The sequence below is a fragment of the Simochromis diagramma genome, unplaced genomic scaffold, assembly GCF_900408965.1.
Source record: "Simochromis diagramma unplaced genomic scaffold, fSimDia1.1 OVJJ01000786.1, whole genome shotgun sequence".
Lineage (NCBI taxonomy): Eukaryota > Metazoa > Chordata > Actinopteri > Cichliformes > Cichlidae > Simochromis > Simochromis diagramma.
The window spans coordinates 33105-59163 of NW_024386882.1; the positions used below are offsets into that span (position 1 = coordinate 33105).

Consider the following 26059-nt stretch of genomic DNA (forward strand, 5'->3'; position numbering starts at 1 on the left):
GTCACTGTGCTTCTGCCTTCTTTAACCTCTATGTCGTCGGCCATAATAAAGGCTCGCTTTCAATTTAAATTCACTCCCGTCTACTGACTTGTGTTCGCACCTGGGTCCACCACACACACCACCGCACGGCCTGCCTCCACAGACCGCGACAGTACCAAACCAAAAATGTGGATATAACAAAAAAACATTTATCAGTGTAACTTAGAATTTTTTATCCAAATCAGCTACATAAATTATGTTTATTTAACTTGTTTTTTTGTTTGTTTTAGTTACTTAAAATATTTTATGTAATCAGTTTCACCAAAAGTTTTGAGTTAAATTAACGCATTGGGTTTTACAGTGTGGATTTTCAGCTACTTTCTTGTTGCAATTTTTTAATTTATCAGTGACAGAATAAAAAATCATAGCATCAAAATAAAAACTGGTAAACTTGAACAAATTCCAGGAAGGATATTACTGAAGTCAGATTGGATGTGAAGGAACGTACTAAGATGTAGAAAAACTAGAAGTACAAATATCTTACGCCCACAAATAAACTGACTGCAACAAAGGGTCCAGTATTTTGTTTCTAACAGCTGGCAGTGCATATAAAACACCAGGACACCACCACAAGGTAATAGCGGTGATGTACTGATGTAGGTTATCGTCGACATCATTGACTCTACAACGATTCAGCACAGAATTTTAAATCAGGCCAAACTCCCAGCATGTGTCAGGTTTGATCTCTGTTCTGGAAACACAACTGTGACATGACTTTTCTGCTGTCAGTATGAGATAATGGGAATTAAAACACACAAAGAAACTAACTCTGCTGCTTAATCATCGATTTATTATGATATATTATTAGAATGAAATGACAGAATGGAATCACATTGAATTTTGAAATCAGAAGAGAGAGAGATCCAAACGACATTATTGTTTAGTGTATCTGGATTTTGGATGTACAGACAGATGAAAAATAATCCCAGCAGGTGATTAACTTCCTGTTTTACTTCTGAAAAAATAAAGAAAAAGCTATAAGACAGCCCAAACAGGAAGTTTTCAGCTGGTACACCTTTCACATGGAGAAAAGCAGATGCCCTCTGAAGGTGGTATGATGATTGTAATCATCAAATATCCTTGCACCAGCCCAGAGGCGCACATACACCTGATCTTGAGCATCTAGAAGCAGTGAGCCACCATTAGAGGCACTTGGAGAATGTGTTGCCTGATGTTCCCATGCCGTAAAAATGAGCTCTTTATTCATGAACAACCTAGCAGCTGTAGGATATGAATTGTCTCCGTGTCCATGCAGGGTCAACTCAAAGTTGTAGACTCCTCTGACTGGTGCAGTGAAAATACCTGTGGGACATTTGTTTTTGCCATATTACATGAAAAATCAGCTGTTAGAACATCTGGAACATCAACAAAGCAGAGAAGTGACATTGAGTGTTATTACCTGTGTAGGGGTTGTAGGCATTTCCAATGTTTGTGACAACGCGTTTGAAGATCAGAGTAGTCTCTGTGTTAAATGGTCCAGTATAAGGTCCACCACCTTGCTCCACCAGAGAGGCTGAGAACACCACCTGTTTGGCTGAGAGAGAGAGAAATGTCATTATTTTAAACTTCCTTTTTTACAGTTATACCTCCTTTGTACAGGCTGTGAATTCAAATACTACATGTTACACAAACCCCATTTGGTAAATGCGTTACTTTGATATAGTCTTGAAATATTAGTTTATGTAGATATCATGTTGAAGAAATGTCATCTTGTTCACTGCACTAAAAACAGACTGTTGTGAAACTGTAAGTTACAGTTTTTTACAGCCGCTAGGACACACATCTCAATACTTAGGTCACTTTTGCAAAACACTTCACACAATCCTCCTAACTGACCGTCAGCTTGGCACAGCAGCTCATTTCACATTCAAAATGCACTACAACTACCAAAACACTTCATTCAGGTCTCAAATAAACTCATTCTTCCAGAACACTAGCAAAGGTTGACAGCCGACAAACACACTTTGTCACCCACAAAACAATGACCTAAAAAACACTAACAACATGTAGCATTACACAGTGTTTTCTTGTGTAAAACAAGGACACATCTCTGTTTATAATTTCAATATATGTTACTGGAATGAATCAGACATCATGCAGAATTCGTTAATATTTGTTTATGTATTTTTATTTTTTTGCACTAAGTAATCCCAAAATACAAGAATTTGTATACACACCATCCACTGATACACATACAATAGTAATGCTAATCTACTCGGTCTCCTCCATTTGGCCACAGGTTCTCATCCACATCACATCTTATGTCATCTACAACACACCTAGGAAATAATCTTCTGGCTGCCAGAATTGAAGGAGTTGAACAATTGAAGCAGTAACACCTGTGTAGATGTTCATCTACAATGAGAATCAGCTGTGGCTGGTTAAACTGCATTTTTAGATTTAAAATATGTTTCAATAAAGTATTGCTGTTGCATTTTGCTGTCTTTTTAAGTTTTGCATTGTGTTATTGTTTTGGCCATAAGTTTAACAGTTTTGAAAACAGTATGTAAGCACATGCAAAATGTCCTGTACGTACAAAGATTTTTGGCAGTTGTTGCGTCTGAGTGAGAAGATAATTCATGAAATTTGAGAGATGTAGTCATTGAATGCATTTTGTGCCAAAACAATGATAACTGGTCCTCAGTTTAGCCCACATAGACTTCTGTTGTGCTCACTGTGTGAGGAATTTTGCAAACGTGACCTAAGTATTGAGACATGTGTCCTAGCGTCTGTAAAAAACTGTAAACACTTCAGATGTCATGGTCCGGGGTGTGCGGCTGCAATTTTCAGTCAGGCTCCTGAGTCTACCTGGGATCCGCCCCTGGGCAGGGCCACCTCCAGTTTCTCACACCTGGAGCTGATTTGCAGCCAATCAACCCAGATAGATTTAAGCCTCCCACTGACCTTCGTTCACTGCCAGTTTGTCATCAATCCATGTTGGTAGCTGGCTCTCATGTTTCAAGCTCCCTTTGTGAATAATCTTGATAACCTTACTTTCTTGTGCTGTAGTTCCTGGATTCACCTTCTCTCAAACCTCTGGCTCACGCTTCTCTCTCGGACTCAGGATAACAAACCACCATTTTTGAAATCACTCAATGCCTCACCTGCCTGCCCCCTGCCACCACACTCTATCAGCAACCTCTAGATCTCACCTCAGGTCAGCCTTTCCACATTGCTCAGCTCACCCTCCACTCATGGCTCTTTTGCTCCTCCTGCAAAGTGACTGCTAACTTTCCTGTTCCAGGCTGCATCTCAGGCCCATTTCCCCTTTCTAGTTCCACGTCCCCCAGGCCACGCCACGTCAAAGTCTACCTTTCACTGCTTTTTGTTCTTGACACATTTTCTAAGACTGAGTATATTGTAAAGCTACCTGCCTTCTCTGTCCTGGGTTTCTGCACCTCAGTCCAGTTTTGGTACTGACCACTCGGTCCCGTGACATCAGACCGTGGTCCTGCATTGCCTGCTCTATATATTGCCTCATATCATGATATATGTGAAAAAATGAAGCAGTTTTATTTCAAAGTTGTTATCCCTGCTGTCTCTTCAGTCTGTTTCTCTCACTCCATATAACAGACAAGTTATTGAAGATGGAACAATAACTATGCAATTCAAATGCATGACAAAAGTCATGCTAAATCACTTCCCAGTGAATATATTTGCAGTGCTTATCTGTTTGTGCTGACAATTAGACAATTTTATTTCAACAGCTCAAACTTGTGTCATAAACATAAATATTACAACATCTCTATAGAAATTCTGCCCTTGAGGATTTGCACACAGTACCTTGTAGCCGCTGCTTCAGCTGCTCAATCTCAGTCTTCTGTGTCTCCACTTTTTTTAGTTTTGCTTCTTGTTCTGACAAAACAAAAGGAACATGATTGCACAGCTTGTCCTCAGATTGCTTTAGTGTTCCTGTAATTAAAATTCTGTCTTTACATGATCAAGAAATACAATTCTGTTCTTTAAAATAACTGGAACACAACAGCGGATCATATGAAGGCTTCTTGATGCTGCTGTTTCTCACTAACTAACACAATTTTGTACCTTGATTCTCCTTTTGAAGAAGTGTGATCTGCTCTTTCTGTACAGCCAAAGAGGCGACTATCCCTGTCAGCACAGCTTCCATGTCACTTGCAAATGGTTGTAGGAGCGCAATCTTTTTTTTAAGAATGACCTCATCTTCAGCTGTCTGAGCTGCTGAGATAGAGCAGGCCAGAAGCAACACAGAGAAACCCAAGATGGTCTCCATCCTGTCTTCAGAAATCTGAAGTTCAACTGTCTCATCTGCAAATCTGACCTTTTTATGATATGGCAGCAAGAGGCAGGACTATCATCAGGTTACTTCCCCACTCCTCCCAGTTTGTTAAAAAACGAGGAAGTACTCAAACATTACTGGAATAGTGAACTCATCAACCTCTGTGTTTTGGTTGACTGCTGTTAAAACAGGTCAGTTGAATTTAATGCTACAATTTCCAAATGGGGAAAATGCAAATGGTAGCACTGCGCAAGTGTATACACACTTTGTCACAGTTACCTCTGTGAGCAACACACAACACAAGCCCATGAATAACACACCCCTGGTGGATTCACAAACATAAAAATGGCATTTAAAAGGTTAAACCATCACGCAACCTCGGATGTTGCTGTCATCTTTCTGCTCCTGTAAAAGGAAACACATAAATTCATCCACCCTTTCGTCCTGTCTAGGTGGAGGTTAACCTTGAGTCGTGGTCAAGTCTTGTCAGCTTTTACCAGTCAGTCAGTTTGTTTTTATTTCCATCCATTCATCCATTCTTTCTTTCTTTCTTTGCTGATAGTGGAACCCATCATCGCATTTAGATCTCCGCCCTCAGCAAAATGACGTCATTTCAAAAAGAAAAAGAACTTTAGATCAGATTACCTCGCTGAATCCTCGCTGAAAGAGAGAAAAGCCGATCAGCTGATCACTGATCAGTTTCATGACTGAAGTAGAAACAGGAGAGGGAGGGTGAGAGAATAAGAGAAGAAGAGGCAGCTGTGCAGCAAAGACACAGAATAACTTCAGCTTTGTGTCTTTTTCCATTGTAGCTGAAGTCTGGGACAAAATGTTCCTTTAGATCGGATTACCTCGCTGAATCCTTTTTAGGCAGGGAGTCTCGTTTTCTCATTGTCCCAGCTAAGTGGCTTTCTCCAGAGCCCATTTTAATGTGGAGAAACTCACTTGCAACGGTTTTCTCGACATGTCGTATAGCACTTTTAATTCCCGTTGTGCAGATCTGCTTAAAGAAAAGAAATTGACAAACAGAAATCAGTGCCTGTTCAAAAAATAAAAATGAAAAATAAAAGATAAAACTACAAAACAAAAGTAGATGAAAAAACCGAAGCCCGGTCTTAGGACTTGTCACAGAATATTCTTTCTCTTATAGGTGAGAAAACACCAACTCTAAAACTTGGTGCCATGGTAAAACCTGCCCCATACTTCAGAAACAAAAACAAAACCAAACAAAAATCTGCCAGTTTCACTCATTCAAACTCTGGCTGCAGGACTCTGTTCACCCTGCTATCATGTTCCCCAAAATAATACTAATTCAGTCGCCTATGTGTCAGTTCTCACCCCACTCGATAAACCAGGCAGGATGATGGTAACAGTGTTACCTACTTAAAATTGTGTTTGATCCTAATGAGCTTCATTCCGTGTGTGTGTGTGTGTTAGTAAATGGTAAATGGCCTGCATGTGTATAGCGCTTTTCTAGTCCCTAAGGACCCCAAAGCACTTCACACTACATCCAGTCATCCACACATTCACACACTGGTGATGGCAGCTACATGTAGCCACAGCCACCCTGGGGCGCACTGACAGAGGCGAGGCTGCCGGACACAGGCGCCACCGAGCCCTCTGACCACCACCAGCAGGAAACGGGTGAAGTGTCTCGCCCAAGGACACAACGGCCGAGACTGTCCAAGCCGGGGCTCGAACCGGCAACCTTGCGATTACAAGGCAAACACCCAACTCTTGAGCCACGATCAGTATATGAGTTGTAGACTCATATACTGTGGTTTGAGATTTAGACTGGTCTAAACTGGTTTCAGGTATGAACTGGTCTGTGAGCGGGAGTCCTCTCTCTGCCATCTATAATCCAGTTTTGAGATCCCTTCCCAGACGCCTTAACGCCCACTCACATCCTGGGCCATCTGACCTCAGGAAATCACATGATAAGGTGGGGCCAGGTTTCACAATGAACTCACCCGAAACTCTGGCTGATTGGGACCCACACCCAGTTTCACACCTTGTCTCAGGTGATTAGAGGATCATCAGGGGGTCCTTTTATCCCTCTGTGGGGGGAAACTCCCACTGGGTTTATATCTGGGACTCTCCACCATTTGACCTTAGAACTGAAGAAGCTTCTCGGATGAGAGGTGAAACGTCTTCAAGCAACTTAAAGAAGTCCAGACGCTTTTCTTTGCAAGCTCCTTTGACCTCTTTGTCCCGTGTCTCTCTTTGTCCCACTGTCTCTTTCATTGCCATCTCACTCCAAACATGGCAAGTGTCAAACTCAGACAGTCTTCTCAAAAGTCCTTCACACACAGTGAGGTTGCAGCTTGCTGGAAACGCATCTCCATCCATCCAATCTAGATGATGGTTCTTCTCTTTCTGATGCCGTTTGCCCACAGCGCTGCTGGACCTCTCTGCTCAGAACTCTGGTATTGTCTCTTGGACTCCTGTCCACTGTTCATGCTCGTGCTTCTGGAACTGCACTTGGTGTCTTCAGGGAGAGATCAGCTTCCTTGGAGCTCGCTCGTTCAGGATGAGGACAGGAAGCTGCAAAACAATTCAGCCAAAATTCTGGCTGAGTGTTTCTATTTTTTCTTTCTAATGAACTGCTGCCCGTGGAGAACTGATCCAGGTCCGTTCCCCACCTGTAAACGACAGACTGAGAGACTTTCATTATTCACTGTGACTGCATATGTTTTCATCACTCCTAAAGCAACACATCTCTGCTTATTTTGTTTTGAACTCTACTGACTTTAAACCCTAAATGTGAATTTTTATTTGCTCTTAACCACGAACACAAAAATCTTTGTCCTTTCAGCCCAACAGCTCTCATACAGTCAGCCATCAAATCCTCCATTCATCCTTGAATACTTGATCACCTTTAAATGTCACTGTTAATTTTAGCAATTTATTTTCATTACCTTAACACTAATCCACTGTTTTAGTTTTCTTTATTTACTTTAGTTCACTTTCTCCTATTTGATCACTTTGATTTCTTGACTATTATTATTTAACAGAAAATCAACTGACCTAATTTTCTCCCTCTTTTGTCATCCAGGAATTCACACACACTCACAGGCTGGTGACTCGCCCCCACCTTTCTTTCTCTCTCACACACACTCACAGGCTGGTGACTCGCCCCCACCTTTCTTTCTCTCTCACACACACATTTTACTCCTCGTTCGTTCCGCCTGTGACCCCGCCCCTCGCTGGCTCACACACTTCCTGCTTCTCGCAGTCCCGTTCAAACTTTCTGCGAGACACGTCTTTCTCTGCTCATTCCGGACAACGCCCTAGACAGTGTGGGATTATAATATTATTTTATGCCATGTTAGACCCCTAATTAAAGATTGTGAATTATTATGTAGTTTTAGTTTGCATTATTCTCCTGAATTAGAAGAAGCTGATAACTATTGCATTAGTTAAACTGATTTGCATTACATTAGACTGCTGACTTGTTGTGAATGAATGATATTGTTTTATGATGCATTATACTGCTGAGTTATAAGAAATACTGTTGGCAGAAAGTCATCGCCTTATTTGTCTGATTAGAAGAGAACATGCTGGAGTTTTCTGCCCCATCTCAGCAGGAGCAGATAAACAGGGAGCCAAGGTCGTAGCTTAGGCGCCGTGTGAGAGAAAGCATGTGAATGTTTAGGCTTTTATGATAAGGTGGGGGCACCAGAGGCTATAAGAGTTTGATCAATGCTCCACCATTTTGAGATCTGAGGCTGTCTGCATCAGTGTCCATCTCCCACGCGTGTGATCATTAAAATCATTGTTTGACTCAACCCGGCCGGACCAGTGTTGTTATTGTGGTTTTTCCTCTTGTCTCCATCCCCAATTTTGAACCTTAACAGTTAGTGTTTTTCTGTTCTGCTTCATCCCAGCAACAAAGCTGTGTATTTTTAGTTTCTTCCGCTTCCTTGAGTCCTGCATTTTGGGTCCTCTCCTCCTGCCTGCCTACACACAAACATGACAATTTGTCAGGTTGTATTTAAAAATGAGAATGTTATTTTCCTTCAATGACATTTTCTATTGTCACAAATATTGTGTCTCTTTTCCACAGTGTTTCTTCTGGTTTCTTTCACAGCACATGTCTGATAGAACTGAAAACAAATTACAGCACACACCTGCACAATCACTTAATCTGTGACATGTTGTTCGGTTACTGACGAATTTTCACAACCAGCAGTGATATTTGTCCAATGTAACATGTTTCTCTGTCAGATGAACCTCTCTCTTTAAAGTTCCTGTCAGTAGCCTTGCTGCAGATAATCAATAACCTGACTCATGAAGACTAGAAAATGAAAACTTATTGGTTGTAACAGCTGCGTTCTTCCACAGGGCAGAGCTGTGCAAAGGGAAAACATTTCCCTGCAGAGCTTTTAGCTGATGAACTTTTACTAAAAACACATAACTGAGACGAAAGTGAGTGGCTGTCAGGACTCCTGTCTGAGATTATGTTTACTTTTAACCAGGAAAACTGGGATGACGGGAAAACATCAGCACCGACACACACACGCACACACTGCTTTATTCGTCACCTCCAGCTTCATCTGGATAGTTCACATGGAACAAGATCAAACTGTCTTGTTAGTGATTATTAATGTGTAACTTTATTCAAAAACATTTTACAAAGTGCTCTAAAACATTAGCAAAAACCTGAAGACTAAATTCAAATCACAGAGAAACAGTTTCAGTTGATTTGTGAAGTTATTTGGTTGTAATAGTCATTTGGCCCAAACGCCAGATTATATACAGACAATACATATATAGTACCCAATGTACATTATCGTACTAACCTAAATCACTAAACACCCTAAAGTTATACTAGAAGTTCTAACATAAAATACTACTCCAATACATGAAGTCAGTGAGGACTAGAAATAATAGCACTTCGATTACAAGTTTTGAAAAATCCTTACAACACAGTGTTCAAAATCAAAGAGATGTTAGTAGCAAATTTTGTGTTAGAGTCCGTTTGAATACAGAGAAAGGCGTTAATATTTTTAAAGAGCTTTCAATATTATTCCAGATTTGTGGGCCTCTGCATGGTCACACTGTAGACACAAAATAATAACAAGAAGGTGAAATCGAGGTGTTTCCTGCATATGGACGTCTTATGGCCTGAGCTCTTATTGGCTGTTGTGCATGTGAGTTATCCTGTGCAGACAATGTGGGGTTAATGAACACCGGCTACCAATGTCTGCCTCATTTACCTGATAAATTCTTCTCTCCTCTCTCAGCTGCTCATTAAACACCTGACTAGAATCCATGTTGCTGCTTTCTTCAGGTTCCTGCTGCTCGTTAGCTAAATTTGATTCGGTTCAGTTCAACTACTGAGTAAAACAACGTAAAACCACACCGACAGCTCTTTATTTCACTATTTTTCTTTTCTACTTCCTGTATTTCATTTAGAAGTAGGATTGTGTTTTATTTGATTAGTTTTAGTTTCTAAAATGTTATCATCTTTACCCAAAGACAAAAGGAGGGAGGAGGAGAGGAAGCCATCGATCTTTAAACTGCGTCACTCATTTCTTTGTGTTCTTAACTTCTACTGTAAAAATAATATATTCAGTGAACCACATTTAGCTGTCTTGGCTCTTTGGTGTTATGGAGTCACAGCCTCTGTGAGGACAGGGTTTTGGGGGGACAGGACGAGGGACTGTTCAGAGTTGCATGTAAGCCCTTAACTCTATTTTCTGGTTTTAATTCTGGATAAATTCATCCAGATGTCTAGAAAGGAGAGCTGCACCATCCAAAGTGGGATGGATGCCATCTTCCTCAATAACACCAGTTGTTAACATCCTTCCTCACTTGAGGACCCCTCCTCAGTAGTTGTTGGATTAAGAATGGTCTTTAAATTTTTATATATTTCCTTCTTTTGTCCATTCAGTGTTTTCTGTAGTTGTTTAATTATGTCTTCATCTGCCAGCCGATGAAGGAGAGGTCCACAGTAAAGTCTGACAAAGCAGAAAATCACAGTTAAAGTTAATGAAGTGGGTTAAACATCTGTGGAGCACATCATTGGTCTGGTGTTTACCGTGCACACTGAGGTTCTGGTAGAGGTGAACACAGCAGCTGGTTCAGGTGGAGGCTCTGCCTCATGCAGCACTGCCATTGGCTGAAAGCATGAGCCACACGTGGCTGCCAGTTACTCACACCTTCATCCTTTAAAGCTTTCATCTTCCTCTCAAACTCGTCCTCTACAAAGTAAGACAAAGTTTTGGAACCAAAGAACCAGAGACCAGCAGCAGTTTCTCTTCTTGTTCAGACTGATGTGGAAGCATCAGAGCTGCTTCTGTCACACAAAATCTGTTTAGAGGAAATCTGACTGCTTCTTACACAGATAAATGCATTTCATTGTAGATATCCATCATGTTACCCAGTGAGACTAACCTGGACCATCGGGCTCACACACAAACCACAGCAGGAGAGCGTGGAGGCAGTTTATAGTTTCAGGCTTTGGGTGGTGTTGTAGCTTCTTAAACCAGAAAGCAGTCACACAGACTGGCAGCTTCAGCTGGTTGGGGATGTTTTCTGATGTCTGAACCTGCAGAGCTTCCTCAAACACCCTGCGACGCAAACGCTCAGGAGCCTGCACAGATAAGATGCTCACATGTACCACAGAAACACGTCTGGCTGTCAGAGTAATTAAACACATATTTAATGATTAACCTCAGTACCTCATTCAGACACTGTAGTCTCAGTTTTTTCTGTTCATCACTGCTGGGAAGTATTGATGGGACACGGTAGTCTTTGATCTCTTCTCCATCCCTGTCATATTCAGTAATCACACCTTCTGTTAACAGTCCATAGAAGTACTGTCTGATGCGGTAAGCAGCTGTGTAACTACTGTAACGCTGTGAAAAGTCCTCCACAAGTGGGGTCAGAAGGATTTTCTTCCAATCCACAACACTTATGGCGAAACTGGTGAGTTCTCCGCGCTCAACTTTTTTACACACCCATGGTGGCAACTTAGAACTTGTTTTTATTTTTTTTTCTGGTTCAACATATCTTTCAATGGCGAATTTGAACTTTTGGTTCGCTTTTTTTTTAACATGCTTTAAAGCTTCATTCAGAGCACGTTCTCTCTTCTCTGAATCATTCAAGCGATCCAGGTTCACTTTACCTAAAAAGCCGAGCATACCATCCAGTCTTTTAATGCTGTACTCACCAGGTGAAGATGATTCCTTTGCAAAAGCACCATTGTCTTCTAAGTTTGAATAATCATTTCCTGCTATTGAAGCAAAGACTGGCATGAGAGCAGGGTCCAATTTAAAATGCTCACAAAACTTTGAACGTGTGTAGAGCTTAGCAGGAATTTTTCCATCCTTTCCTTTTTTCCACTCAAAGTTGTGGAGATTAAGGAAACCTTTGTGCACATCAAAGTAGTAAAAATCCTTGTCAATAGACAGCACAGCACATTGTTTCTGATTTGCAGCAGAAACAACCTCAGGGTCTGCCTCTCCTAAACACACTTTAAACTCTATGCCTTTTTCCCTTAAGATTTCTATGAAGACATCTTTGACCAGAGGTGGTAAGACATTATATCCTTCTTTTAAAGTGACATCAGGCTCTGTCTCTGCTACTGTCTTTGCTTTTTTCAGTTTATTTTTTAGACGAGACAAAACTTTTTCATGCTTCTCGGGCCCTGTGTCTCCATCCAGGATGACGTACGGATTGACTTTACAGTCCTGCAGAGTCTTAAAGAACTTACAGACCTCATGTTTGAATCCAGGATAATCTCCTCCACAGCGCTGGTCCAGCTTTGGATCGGATGTATAATACAAAAAATAGTAAAGAGCATTACCATCAATGATGAGACCTGTTTTTTCTACCATAACGTCTTCACAGAGACTCAAATCATCTATCATTTTCTTTAACGCTGAAACCTCCATGATTCCTTAAAGTGTGGATGAAGATGAGCGGTGGTTATTGTGCTTATGCCTCTGTGTCTGCAGATATTTGTACACCTAGTAGAGTGCACACCCAACCCGACAGAACCAGTCAAACCTGTTGTGACTAATCTAACATTCCTATCTTACTCTTTTGGTTTCATTTCTTTATTCTTCATGTCATTGTTTTCTGTTTCATTTCACCCTGTGGAGCAAAATCAAACGTGTTTCATTAACTTTACAGCTGTTAATAAAGCAAAGGTACTTTGTTTCCATCACAAAGGCTCAACCCTGCCATGAACTGAAAACTGCTGCAACACGAGCGTCACCGTCCACAGTGAAACCAGTGTTATATAACCATAGACTGTGAGCATGCTGACTAAGAAAGAAGCAACTGTTCCAAAATCGACATCTTGAAGCCCGAGTGAAAGTCGCAGCTCCTCGTCCGCTTCCAACACTCCAACACTGTGTGTTTGTTTTGATTTGTTGCCTCCTGACATGGCGCCGCAATCCCACAATGCACTGTGGCGTGACGTCAACTCCAAAGCCCTATCGGTACATATCAGCTGCTTCCCAAGTTCCACAGGCTAACTAAGCCCAATAGGACTCCTTCTTCAGCTTGGTGGCTCCCCTCAGCTCTGGTGTCCACCATTTGGTTCGGGGGCAACTCCAGACTGAGACAGAGTCCAGCCTCTCTCCAGGAGGCTTATTCCAAAGCCCAAGCCATGTGTTGAGGTGAGCCTGACTATATCTAGCCGGTACCTGTGTGAGCAGCAAAATCATCTCTGAGGTCTAAAAGTCAAATCAGTAGAGATGGTAAATGGTAAATGGCCTGTATTTGTGTAGCGCTTTTCTAGTCCCTAAGGACCCCAAAGCGCTTTACACAATCAGTCAACCACCCATTCACACACACATTCACACACTGGTGATGGCAGCTACATTGTAGCCACAGCCACCCTGGGGCGCACTGACAGAGGCGAGGCTGCCGGACACTGGCGCCACCGGGCCCTCTGACCAAGATGAACATTCAACAGGACAATCAAAAAGAAGTGAGTCACATCTGAACACAGAGACACACACAGGGAAATAAAATACAAATTTAATGTAAATGAAAGAGGAAGAAAGCAGAGAAATGGTGCAGTGTCCAGTCAAATGAACTGATGAGCCCCTCCCACCTGTGCTGCTGGGTCTGCTCTGTTCCTTCTTCCGTTCTCATGAATGGAAGTTGTTGTTAAAGGACAGCATGAAGAGTCTGGATCAGACTGCTTCTTGCTCTGCAGGTCCTCACCTCTGCTAAACAGGAGACCACAAGGTCTCATACAGACTTTGACCTGATCACACCTGATGTAATCCTTGTTAAAGTGGTTCTGATCTTTACACCTGAACATCTCCAACAAACCCGCTTCACTGAGTGTCTGATGTATATATATATATATATATATATATATATAAATAGATCCAAGATGGCGGCGCGTGAACAACGCGAGGCTCAGTGTCTCTCCAGAATCTGCTATTTAGCGGTTTTTTATCTACTTTTAACCAGATTATTCGTCCAGAATTGCTGTGCGTTGCTGACCTACAGCAGACAAGAGCTTCTGGACATCTGGACTCACAACTCCAACAGTTTTATCGCCGATCTCCGACTCATCCCAGAGATCTCCAGAACACCAGAGGCTGCCCACTCTCCCCGGCTGGGCGGAAGTGCACGCAGACGGCGCCGAGATCGTAAACAAAGGCGAGGTAGGCGCGGAGGGCTACGGGCTAAGCTAAAGCTAACACCACACCGGCTGCCTTTACCCAGTATTTTTCTCGCCAATGTCCGTTCTCTGGCAAACAAAATGGATGAGATACGGCTCTCCATCACTAACAACAGACGGATTATGGACTCAAATGTCATGTTTTTCACCGAAACATGGTTGAACAACAGCTGCCCGGACAATGCTATCGAGTTAGCAGGACGCCACACACACCGAGCCGACAGGCTAGCAGATGACTCCGGCAAGACCAGAGGTGGAGGTTTGTGCATTTATATTAACAATGCTTGGTGCATGAACTCCACTACTACTGAGAGTCACTGCTCACCTAATGCGGAGTTTTTAATGGTCAAATGCAGACCTTATTATCTCCCCAGAGAATTCACTTCGATCATACTCACTGCCGTGTATATACCCCCGACGCTAATGCTAGGTTGGCCATGAAAGAACTTTCTGCAGCCATTAACAAACACCAGAATAAACACCCCGAGGCTGCTTTTATTGTTGCTGGCGACTTCAACCACACCAACTTAAAGACAGTCCTCCCCAGATTCCACCAACATGTCTCCTGCCACACCAGAGGAGACAAGACTTTAGACCATGTGTATTCCAACCTGGCTGGAGCCTACAAAGCCACACCCCTCCCCCACATTGGACAATCGGACCATCTCTCCCTGTTCCTCACACCTCGGTATTCACCACTCATCCAACGTGTGAAACCTGCTGTGAGGACAATTAAAGTGTGGCCAGAGGGGACAGACGCAGTGCTCCAGGACAGATTTAAAAACACAGACTGGAATATGTTCACCCACACAGACCTGGACCAGTACGCCTCATCTGTACTGGATTACATCTCCGAAACCACAGACAGTGTCACCACCCAGAAACGGATCACCATGTACCCCAACCAGAAGCCTTGGATGAACCGGGATGTTCGTCTCCTCCTGAAGGCCCGCAACACTGCCTTTAGGTCAGGAGATGCACACGCCTACAGCACAGCCAGGGCTAATCTAAAGAAGGGCATCAAAAAAGCCAAACACCATTACAAAAAGAAGGTAGAAGAACACTTCTCCAACTCCAACCCCCGACGCATGTGGCAAGGACTCCAGACCATCACAGACTACAGGACCACCAAACCCTCCCCCGCATCCGCTGATGTCTCCTTCCTCAACGAGCTCAACAACTTTTATGCTCGTTTTGAGCGAGGGAACCCCACAACCACAACCAAAGCAGACATGACGCCAGACCACCAACCTCTGACTCTCTCCCCCACCGATGTAGGAGCGGTGCTGAGCAGGATCAATGTCCACAAGGCTGCAGGTCCTGATGGCATCCCCGGGCGTGTTCTCAGAGCGTGTTCTGGGGAGCTTGCAGGAGTGCTCACAGACATATTCAACCTGTCCTTGGCCCACGCTGTGGTACCGGCCTGCTTCAAATCCACCTCCATCGTCCCGATACCCAAAAACTCCAACCCATCTTGCCTCAATGATTACCGCCCAGTAGCACTCACCCCCATCATCACTAAGTGCTTAGAGCGACTGGTCCTAGCACACTTCAAATCCTGTTTCCCCCCCAACCCTGGACCCCCACCACTTCGCATACCGCCAGAACAGGAGCACAGAGGATGCAGTCTCCATCGCAATGCACTCTGTCCTCTCACACCTGGACAACAACAACACCTATGCCAGAATGCTGTTTATAGACTTCAGTTCAGCGTTCAATACAATCCACTCCTCACAACTCATCAGGAAACTGACAGACCTGGGCATCAGTTCCCTCATCTGCAAATGGTTACTGGACTTCCTGACCAACCGCCCCAACACGTCCGGATGGATAACCACTGTTCATCTACAATCACGATGAACACAGGTGTACCACAAGGCTGTGTGATGAGCCCTTTCCTCTACTCCCTCTTCACCCACGACTGCAGACCTGCTGATGGTTCCAACACCATCATTAAGTTTGCAGATGACACCACGGTGATTGGCCTCATCAGTGACAACGATGAGGCCGCCTACAGGGAGGAGGTGGATCGTCTGGCTGAGTGGTGCGACAGAAACAACCTGCTGCTTAACACCGAGAAGACCAAGGAGCTCATCGTGGACTACAGGAGGAATGCTGACCCACATCCACCCATCCACATTAAGGGGATGGCTGTGGAGCGTGTGAGCAGCTTCAAGTTCCTGGGAGTCCACATCTCCGAGGATCTCACCTGGACGACCAACTGCTCCAAGCTGGTCAAGAAGGCTCACCAGCGCCTCTTCTTCTTGAGGACTCTGAGGAAGAACCACCTGTCCTCAGACATCCTGGTGAACTTCTATCGCTGCACCATCGAGAGCATCCTGACCAACTGTATAACAGTCTGGTACGGGAACTGCTCTGCCTCGGACCGGAAGGCGTTGCAGAGGGTCGTGAAAACTGCCCAGCGCATCGCCGGAGCACCACTCCCTGCCATAAAAGACATCTACAGGAAGCAGTGTCTGAAAAGGGCTGGGAAAATCATCAAAGACCCCAGTCACCCATCACATGGACTCTTCACCCTCCTGCCCTCTGGGAGGCACCACAGGAGCCTCCGGACTAAGACCACCAGGTACCGGAACAGCTTCTTCCCCACAGCTGTCAGACTCCTGAACTCTGCCTCCTGACATCTGACCCACGTTAAACTCATGGACTGAACATACACACACCCACAATGGGCAACTGTACCCTCAAACACACAATAATAACATGGACTGAACCACCACTCACAACCACTAGCACTTTATATAGCCTCTGTAGAAACTATCTACACCCTCACTTATCTTAACTGCACTACTGTATAGCTCTGTGTAAATAATCATTCTGTACATTCGATAATCTTTAATCCTACAACTGTTTACAACTTGCATAGTTCCCATTTCTGTATAACTGTATATCTCAGATTCTGTAAAGTTATTTATTTCATATTCTGTATAGTTTTTCATATTTATATCCTGTTCATAGCCTGTACATAGCTTGTACTCACTACAGCCTGTACATACTTATAGTTATAGAATATTCACAACATACTTCATACGTGTACATTATAACATACCATAATAGACCCATTTCTGTAATATACTCACATATCTATATTATTGCTAATATATATTGTAATATATCTATATCACTAAAGCACTTCTGGGTGGATGCAAACTGCATTTCGTTGCCCTGTACCTGTGCATGTGCAATGACAATAAAGTTGAATTCTATTCTATTCTATTCTATGTAGAAGGACATTATAATAAAATATTATCAATTTATTATAAAGTGATGTTGTTGCTATTAATGGTGAACAAGTGACTGATTAATGTTCTTTCGTGCTTTTGACTGTGTGTTGTGTGGTGATGTTAAACTTTACATGAGTAACTCAAATAACATCGTTAAGTGAGCTTCATTCAGCTGCACATTAAGACTCAACATGCAGATATATGAATGCTGAATTCTTAAGAACAAACTGAGTTTATCTGATTGTTTCCAGTCAAAGAAAGATCACTGATCAATGTCTGATGGCTCCAAAGTTTGGTACAGATCTATTGAAAATGCTCATCACAGTAAAAACAACAACAAGCTCCACTCTACAACTGGACACTAAACATGGACACGCAAGTGAGCTGCTTCTTGGAAGGACGCGGGACTCCACCTGAAGGTGGACAGGTGGGAGGGACTCAGCAGACTAGCACGGAGCTTCATTTTACTGTGAATTATTTACTGTCATTATTTTGTAAAAAAAAAAAAAAAAGTCCTTTTAGAGTAGGTATACTCATAACTCTGTTTAAAGCTACGTCCACACTAATGAAAAGTCACATTTAAATGATCGCAGCTGCGACAGCAAACTTCCCCTGCAGCTGAACAAACAACCCCAGCCTGTCACCACATTTGAATGAAGCTCAGGTGTTGATGCTGCTCACTGATTGGATAGTTGGTTTCAGCTCTGCTATCACTCTTTACTGCACAGGTGAAGGTAAAAAGTGTGACGCGATCTATAGACTGGAAACAGAGAAACTGTGAATGTTGGCATTACTCATATTCCAAATAAAGCAAACAGTGTGGCAGTGTGAGAGCTGATCTGGGATCAGTGTGTTCACTCTACAGCTACAACAAGGTTTCAGGTCAAAAAGGGAATTTTACTCAATTCAATTTTATTTATATAGCGCCAAATCACAAAAACAGTCGCCTAAAGGTGCTTTATATTGTACAGAAGATCGTACAATAATAGATACCAGTGTTGGGTAAGTTACTTTAAATTAGTAACTTAGTTACATTACTAGTTACTTCTAGGATGAGTTCCTGCCCCAAGTGGAGGAGTTCAAGTATCTCGGGGTCTTGTTCGCGAGTGATGGGAGAAGGGAGCCGGAGATCAACAGACGGATTGGGGCTGCAGCTGCAGTAATGCAGACGCTGCACCGGTCCGTTGTGGTGAAGAGGGAGCTGAGTGTTCAATTTACCGGTCGATCTACATCCCTACCCCCGCCTATGGCCACGAGCTGTGGGTAGTGACCGAAAGAACGAGATCGCAGATACAAGCGGCGGAAATGAGCTTCCTCCGAAGGGTGGCTGGCCTCTCCCTTAGAGATAGGGTAAGAAGTTCGGCCATCCGGGAGGGGCTCAGAGTAGAGCAGCTGCTGCTCCACATCGAAAGGAGCCAGCTGAGGTGGTTCGGGCATCTGACAAGGATGCCTCCTGGGCGCCTCCTGGGTGAGGTGTTCCAGGCATGTCCCACCGGGAGGAGGCCCCGGGGCAAACCCAGGACACGCTGGAGAGATTATATCTCTCGGCTGGCCTGGGAACGCCTTGGTGTTCCCCCGGATAAGCTGGAGGAGGTGGCTGGGGAGAGGGAGGTCTGGGCCTCTTTGCTTAGGCTGCTGCCCCCGCGACCCGGCCCCGGATAAAGCGGATGAAGATGGATGGATGGATGGATGGATAGTTACTTCTATCAAAAGTAACTCAATTACTTCAAGTTACTCATTACTTTCAGAGTAACTAGTTACTAGGGAAAGTAACTTTGGTTTTACTCAGAATTCTCTTGTTAATGTGTTGCTTCCATAACTTTGCCAGTCTTCTAGCTTGCTTACTTGCCACAGTGCACTGTGCCACCTACCAACAGAAAGGAAAAGATAATGTGCACATTTCCACGAGAGAAATCCCACGCCTGGACCATCGTTGACTGCCGCATGATTCTAGCCTACGTCACAGTGTCATGTGCGCTTTTTACATCCAACACAAAAACTGCAGTCGTGGTGCTTTGATTGTACTCAGAACTCCGAAATTCTGCCTTCTGAATAGGAAGATGTAGGTAACACCAGACTGCAGATGAGCTGCATACAGGGCTGGACTGGGACAAAAAAATAGTCCCGGGCATTTTGACTAGAGACCGGCCGCCATTATAGGAAAAATCATGAAACCTTTGAATGAAAACAAACACTGTTGTGACAGTGATGTTCACTGTTCTGATGGTATATATGCATCAATCTATCAATCGTTTGTTGCAAGACTCAGATAATTATTTAATAAAAGCTAGACATTTTAAATGAGAATAAGAAAGTATTTCTTTGTGCGTCTGTGAAGGTTCTCAGTCATCCAGGTCATCGTAGTCAAAGGAGCTTGCAGAGAAAAGCGTCTGGACTTCTTTATGTTGCTTGAAGACGTTTCACCTCTCATCCGAGAAGCTTCTTCAGTTCTAAGGTCAAATGGTGGAGAGTCCCAGATATAAACCTAGTGGGAGTGACCCCCCACAGAGGGACAAAAGGACCCTCTGTGGGGGGACAAAAGGACCCTCAATGTGGTCCTTTTTTCATCTACAATGTAAATTCTTTCTGTTTTTCACTCTTTTTTTTTCTTTACAATAGCTGGTGACCTGCAGAATCACTGCTCTTCACAATCACAAGCAATTACTTTTACACAGCGCACAAAAACACTGTGACGTCAAACACATTCACACTCACTTTGTCATCTGCATAAATAAATCATATGGCTGGTGATTAGTGCCATGGTGATCCATAGGCATGATCACAACAAAACAAATAAACAGAAACATGATGCTGATGCTATGAACAGTGGCAAAGTCTTGCACTTTCATATTCAATTCAGCTTCTCCATCATGTACTTTTAGATGTTTCATACAGGGTTCAGCATATTAGTTGTTTTCACAGGCGTGCTCTATATCTCAACAATGGCTCATAATAAGACAACAGTCTTTCACACAGGTCAAGTGCCTCTATGCACTTCATTAGTTTAAATATTTATCTATATCACTTCACCTCATATGTCATTGTACTGAATTTGAGCAACTTTTAACAACTATCCACCTCAATTACATCTATGGTCTGGCACACAGGCTGTTGTCGATCAGGGCAAGCTGAAGAGTTAACATTTTGTGTCAGCAAGGGGTGGGGGGAAAGCCATTCACCACAGCACATCTTAAGTGCTGCTGATGTGGGCTTCTGAAAACTTCTAACATTTGAATCTCTTCCATTTATAAGCCTGCGATTAACCGCACGGCTCAGGTCCGCGTGAAACCCGCGCAGCTAAGGAGCCGTCGCTCTCTTTTATTTAAAGTCCACCATAAACGTCTGTCACCCTCTGACACACTCTTGGTTGCTTAGGAACCCATGATAACAACAACAGTCGGTGTCACAGACCACGTGTTCTGCTCTGCACGCACTCACACAAATACCACTCACACAACAACAACAATAAATATCCTCACAACCAACAAAAATTAGGCCTATTGTCTCAACGCAGTCTCACACAGTGGCTGCGTGCTTCGCCGCACACAGTGGCAAAGACTTACAACGCAATGATCACGTGCTTTATTGCACACAGTGATAAAGAATTTCAACGCAACCTCACACAGTGGTGGTGTGCTTTGCTGCACACAGTGGCAAAGACTTAAACTTACTTGGTGTTGCTTAGCGTGTAATATCAGCCTCGGATCCCGCTGATCGTCATTCATCGAGGAGAAAAGACAGACAGTTGATCCACAGGAACTTCCTGGCTGACGTCAGTCTTTCAGCGTGTCCCTCCTCCCCTCTGTGAATGTCGACTCCAGGGCTCCGGCTCTCGAAGGACCAATTAATGATAGGTTTGTAGCTTGAACCTATTCGCTGGAACGTTGAGGACAATATAATTACACAGCAAGCAAGACACGAAGTAGGCAAGGTTCTTCATGTTACTCGTGCATGAGGGAGACCTGCCTGGAGCCAAGTGTCGTTCCACCACTTGACCTCCGTCAGACTCTCAGCCAGGCTCCCCACAGCACTCCTTTTATTGTGGTGACATGAATATGCATAGGGTCATTAACATCTAACATCTTACATAGGTATACATGTGAACAAAGAATACTGTGTGTGTGTGTGTGTGTGTGTCTGTGTGTGTGTCTGTGTGTGTGTGTGTGTGTGTGTGTGTCTGTGTGTCTGTGTGTGTGTGTGTGTGTGTGTGTGTGTGTGTGTGTGTGTGTGTGTGTGTGTGTGTGTGTGTGTGTGTGTGTCTGTGTGTGTGTGTGTGTGTGTCTGTGTGTCTGTGTGTCTGTGTGTGTGTGTGTGTGTGTGTGTGTGTGTCTGTGTGTGTCTGTGTGTGTCTGTGTGTGTGTGTGTGTGTCTGTGTGTGTGTGTGTGTGTGTGTGTGTGTGTGTGTGTGTGTGTGTGTGTGTGTGTGTGTGTGTGTGTGTGTGTGTGTCTGTGTGTGTGTCTGTGTGTGTGTGTGTGTGTGTGTGTGTGTGTGTGTGTGTGTGTGTGTGTGTGTGTGTGTCTGTGTGTGTGTGTCGTGTGTGTGTGTGTGTGTGTGTGTGTGTCTGTGTGTCTGTGTGTGTGTGTGTGTGTGTGTGTGTCTGTGTGTTTGTGTGTGTCTGGTGTGTGTTGTGTGTGTGTGTGTGTGTGTCTGTGTGTGTGTGTGTGTGTGTGTGTCTGTGTGTGTCTGTGTGTGTGTGTGTGTGTGTGTGTGAGGTCAAGATGTGACCCTGTGAAGAGTCTAGCGGGTCCATCTGAACAAAAGGCTCTTATACTTAAACAGATATACGTGTGTTTGCTATACCATATATCAACAAGAGAAGATACGGATCTATGCCAGAACACTCTGTAGAGGAGTGAACGCACTCCCCTCTTCATGCTACACAGAGCTGTTACAGACCTCCTAGGATGAGACATTCTTTCAATCTACAAATGATTATATACTTCTAAGCATATATGAGTAAACATTTCTAAGCATAAATGACAATCAACAATACAAAACCTAACAAAAGTGACCCGAAATAGGCACTCTGGTGGAGTCACTTTGTGTGTTGTGGAGCAGGGAAATTATTTTACTGCTATTGTTAAAGAATCATTATTACCAGCATAATATAATCTGCAGTGTGATCATTGCTTTAACAAAGTAACACATAGCTTTAAGATGGCCTTAAGATGCTTATGCACACAGTTATTATGTTAACTTTGTATTCCAGGTGCAGTTATAACTATTTTATACACAATGCATATCTGTGCTTATTTGAGTTGATGTTCGGGTTCTTTAAGGGTTTTAAGCTTCACTGGTGAGAGTGTCCAGATGATCCATGTTGAGGGAAAACTAGAACATAGAAGGATTGCAATACATGCTTACAAAACACTTATATCAGGTCATTTTTATATTAAGCTTTCATTAGAGGTTCTTGATTAAAACATTTATTCAACATAGTACATGTAGTTTCAGTTAGGCTATTGTACCTAAGGATGAGCCTCTGGTCTGGTGAAAGGTCAGAAGTGCAACAGGTAAATTGAGAAAGAAGCATTTAAGGACAAGACACAGACAGTTAGTAGGTGAGAGGTGACATAGAGGCTGAGTGAGGTCAACACACACACACATACATTAGATTTATTTAAAGGAGAGATTAGTCATGTCTGGTTGTAACTGCAAAATTGTCTCGGTAAAAGAGGAACCGTTCCTTGTTGTCTCTGCAAGAAAGAGGAACAATTCACTTCAAGACAAGAACAGAAAGGTAGACAGGAAGTACCGGCCATGAAAATAGAAGATGATGTTCTTTTGAACTGTGTTAAAAGTCATTGTGGTTTTGATCTGATCTATGTATAAAATGTATCTGTGACGTATGAAGGGGCGTCATTAATTCAAACCCTGATGCTATAAAAATCTGTGTATGCTTTGAGTAAGTCGGAGATCAGTTCCTGTTTGCGAACGGAGCTGTTCTTCCCACACGTGTGTATTCATTAAAATCATTGTTTGACCAAGATCTTCTGGACCATGGTTGTTTGTACTCTCCTTCCTCAATATCTGAACCTTAACAGTGTGTGTGTTTATAAGTAGTTTTAAACCTTGTGATCCACAAAACAGCATAAGAGTAAAAGAGTAGAAGAAGAACTGACTGCGTTACCGCACCCGCTGCTTGTTAAGAGTAAAAGTGATACACGCTTTCACGTCTTCTTTAGCTAAGGGGTCTGAAAACTCGCTAAATATAGCGACAACGTCGCAAAGTTGGCAATACTAGCAGCACCACAGATGACTCGACTAACGTACTGCCACCTGCTGGCATAATGAGACAGCAAGCAAAAATCTGGAAACTAAACTTTATTTTCACCCTTGACTATCCGGTTGTTCAGTGATGACGCGACGAATCCTACTTCCGGGTCTAAAGTAGTCTGTGTTTAATATGGCTTTTGTGTTGTTAACATGTTTAATGTTTTGTATTTTCTTCTATTTGATCTCAAGAAGCTCCTAAAAACAGTCAGTGATCACTGTTGACCTCACTCGGCTTTTATTACCGCTAATCATTTATTTAAGCTCAGTTTTTAAAACCTTAGGATGTAACTACAGCCCAGCCCATGCAGCAGTATATGAATGACTAACCTCGTATTGTGGATGGATTATCTCAGTTGTTCTCCTGGCTGAAGTTTGGTCCTTTTACAGCATCCTGCCATGCCATTACATTTGTTCCTGACCACTGAGAACACTCACGTTAACTTTTATCGAGTGGAAAAAAAGTTAGCTTGTTTATATTATGCTAACATAGCTGTGTCGCTAGCGGTCACGTAGCACATCATTATATACCAGCTAGCCCAACTTCAGTAACCCTACAAACGTCACTGCTGTTTAGTTTTCTGTCTTCATTCATGCTGGAAGTGATAGCAGAGTTGTACGTTTTAATTTGTTTCCAAAACCCCGCAGTCAGGACATGCTATATTGTATTTAGATAGAAGCTAGCGAGCTAACTTCCTGCTAACTTCTAACTCCGTTAAATGTCATAAATTCCGTTTTCATGGATGCCTGGATGTTAAACTCAGTTGTTACACCTGGTAGAGCAGAACGCTGATCATTTTATTAAAGATGAAAGACTTTAGACAGTTTTTCAACTCTCAGTAATGCCATAGTGATCGTTTGATATATGGACCTGCAGCGGAGTTTAGACCCAGACACGGCTAGTGACGTCAGACTGAACAATCAGATTGTAGGACACGCACACATCAATGAAACTAAACACATTTTTGCTATAAATTCAGTTACTTTTAGTTAGTTTTGTGAACACTCATTACAGTTTTAGTTAGTTTTCCTTTTTTGTTTTTATTATATTTCCGTTAATGAAAATGTTTTTTCACTTCTATTTTTCATTATTTCGTTAGTTTTCGTTAATGATAATAACCTTGCTCTGCATACTGGAATAAACATAATCAACATGATCAACCTTTTACGGCGTGTTATTTCACCATCGATTCAAATGCTCCATCCTTATGTGGTTTGCGACATTATGTTTATCCACTCTGTCTCTAAATGTTTGAAGAATTTTCAAGTTTGGGGTCAAATTTTGAGAATTTGACCATAAGTGAAAGTTTTGGTGTTATCACCCCCTTCGGGGCTTACCTTTCCCAGTCTTGATGATATTCCTCCCTATTCTCTATTCTTTGCAAGTACCCATTTTTGGTGGCGAGAAACTGTTGGTGTGATCAAGCGGGTGCTGTAAAAACAAAAGCTCAGGACAGAACAGTTATCAGTCATGTACTTCATACAAAATTAGCATATATCGAACTTCATATTGAGCCTCTGAGTGTAATGGTACATTTTAATTTGAATTTATCAAAGCTAAACACAATAATTTTCTTTATCTTGCTCTTGTTCTTGTGCAGCACCACCCCTCAGCACATGCCCCTGTCAGTTCTATCTTACTTTTAAATTGCTGACTATTTCAAGAAAGCACCTAAAAGGCGGGGACCAGTGTTTATCATTACATATCTCCATTTTGAATGTGACAAGCCTACCATTTCCCTGTTATCCATAGATATTAATAGAGGGTTTTTTGGCTTTTTTCCCCCCTCTATAACAGTTAATTGACTCTTTACAGTGACCCACTATGGTTAATAATAACATGTTCAGTCATGAGTGAAATCAAACCTTTTCTTCACTTTAGCATTTAACATTCCCAACAATATAATGTGATACATTAATCGAAACTGGGGTGGATGACTGGAATATGTAAAGCGCTTTGGGGTCCTTAGGGACTAGTAAAGCGCTATATAAATACAGGCCATTTACAGGCCATTTTGTGTTTTGAGGCATTGCTTTGATTGTTTTGCCACCAGTGCCCCAGGCAATGCACGAAAGTCATGTGGCGGTCAATCTCTATAGGGCTTTGGAGCGTGAGGTCAAGGAGGGGAGCCACGCCCCCTCCCGCCATGAAAGTAGGCCAAACAAAGCACAACGGAAGCAACAGCTATGGTTCGTACGGCTGTGTTGTCGGTTGCAATGGCAGATCACACGATAAGGAAGGCAAGAAGCTGGAAAATTGGTCTCTTTTAATCGTTTCCCCTCTGGAGGCAAGGGAGGGATCTCATGTATCCGATATTACTAAAACGAAGACGTCACGCTTGGATGGCAGCGGTCAGCTGAGCGCAATCGAGTTCTCTGCCATCCCAAAACGAGAGCAATTGCCCACTGAGAATTCATGTTGAGCGAGTAATAGTAGCTTGCGTAACAGTCAAGAAGCTACACACTAACAATTCCAATCTGATTACTCAATCATGCGAGGGTGAAGACACAACACTGCTTGATAAGACTGTTAAGGTGTGCTGTGTTTGGTGAATATGTGCCCCATGTGTGGTTGTCAAACCAGGGCCAAA

General features: G+C 42.9%; 2 protein-coding genes and 1 long non-coding RNA gene across 4 annotated transcripts; 1 reads left to right on the forward strand and 2 right to left on the reverse strand.

Moving 5' to 3' along the window:
* Window positions 1–792: 792 nt before the first annotated feature.
* Window positions 793–4313, reverse strand: LOC120733591 (complement C1q tumor necrosis factor-related protein 3-like). Its single transcript, XM_040031885.1, has 4 exons — window positions 4084–4313; window positions 3823–3894; window positions 1439–1573; window positions 793–1341 (listed from the first exon to the last, which is right to left on the reverse strand). The coding sequence occupies exons 1-4, from the start codon at window positions 4286–4288 to the stop codon at window positions 1058–1060; spliced, it is 696 nt and encodes a 231-aa protein (XP_039887819.1). The 5' UTR covers window positions 4289–4313; the 3' UTR covers window positions 793–1057.
* A 2647-nt stretch (window positions 4314–6960) lies between these two features.
* Window positions 6961–25388, forward strand: LOC120733586. Its single transcript, XR_005695862.1, has 3 exons — window positions 6961–6973; window positions 8752–8756; window positions 25285–25388. It is a non-coding gene; the product is annotated as an uncharacterized LOC120733586 (long non-coding RNA).
* Window positions 8983–12528, reverse strand: LOC120733585 (protein asteroid homolog 1-like). 2 transcript variants are annotated; one of them, XR_005695861.1, is made up of 4 exons: window positions 10981–12528; window positions 10694–10892; window positions 10338–10595; window positions 8983–10257 (listed from the first exon to the last, which is right to left on the reverse strand). XR_005695861.1 is itself a non-coding variant. In XM_040031880.1 (4 exons), the coding sequence occupies exons 1-4, from the start codon at window positions 12193–12195 to the stop codon at window positions 10095–10097; spliced, it is 1740 nt and encodes a 579-aa protein (XP_039887814.1). In that variant the 5' UTR covers window positions 12196–12528; the 3' UTR covers window positions 8983–10094. The 2 variants fall into 2 exon arrangements, 1 of the variants encoding a protein (XP_039887814.1); XM_040031880.1 differs by having other exon boundaries at window positions 10338–10500.
* Window positions 25389–26059: the final 671 nt, after the last annotated feature.

What these genes read in the sequence shown, in the direction of transcription:
- LOC120733591 (XM_040031885.1), bottom strand. Translation starts at nt 4,288, where the DNA reads ATGGAGACCATCTTGGGTTTCTCTGTGTTGCTTCTGGCCTGCTCTATC. An exon ending in TCTTCAAAAGGAGAATCAAG is followed by an intron (nt 3,895 to 4,083) that starts GTACAAAATTGT and finishes TTGTTTTGTCAG; the next exon opens with AACAAGAAGCAAAACTAAAA. An exon ending in GCTGAAGCAGCGGCTACAAG is followed by an intron (nt 1,574 to 3,822) that starts GTACTGTGTGCA and finishes TCTCTCTCTCAG; the next exon opens with CCAAACAGGTGGTGTTCTCA.
- LOC120733585 (XM_040031880.1), bottom strand. Translation starts at nt 12,195, where the DNA reads ATGGAGGTTTCAGCGTTAAAGAAAATGATAGATGATTTGAGTCTCTGT. An exon ending in GACTACAGTGTCTGAATGAG is followed by an intron (nt 10,893 to 10,980) that starts GTACTGAGGTTA and finishes TTATCTGTGCAG; the next exon opens with GCTCCTGAGCGTTTGCGTCG. An exon ending in GTGTGAGCCCGATGGTCCAG is followed by an intron (nt 10,501 to 10,693) that starts GTTAGTCTCACT and finishes CTTACTTTGTAG; the next exon opens with AGGACGAGTTTGAGAGGAAG.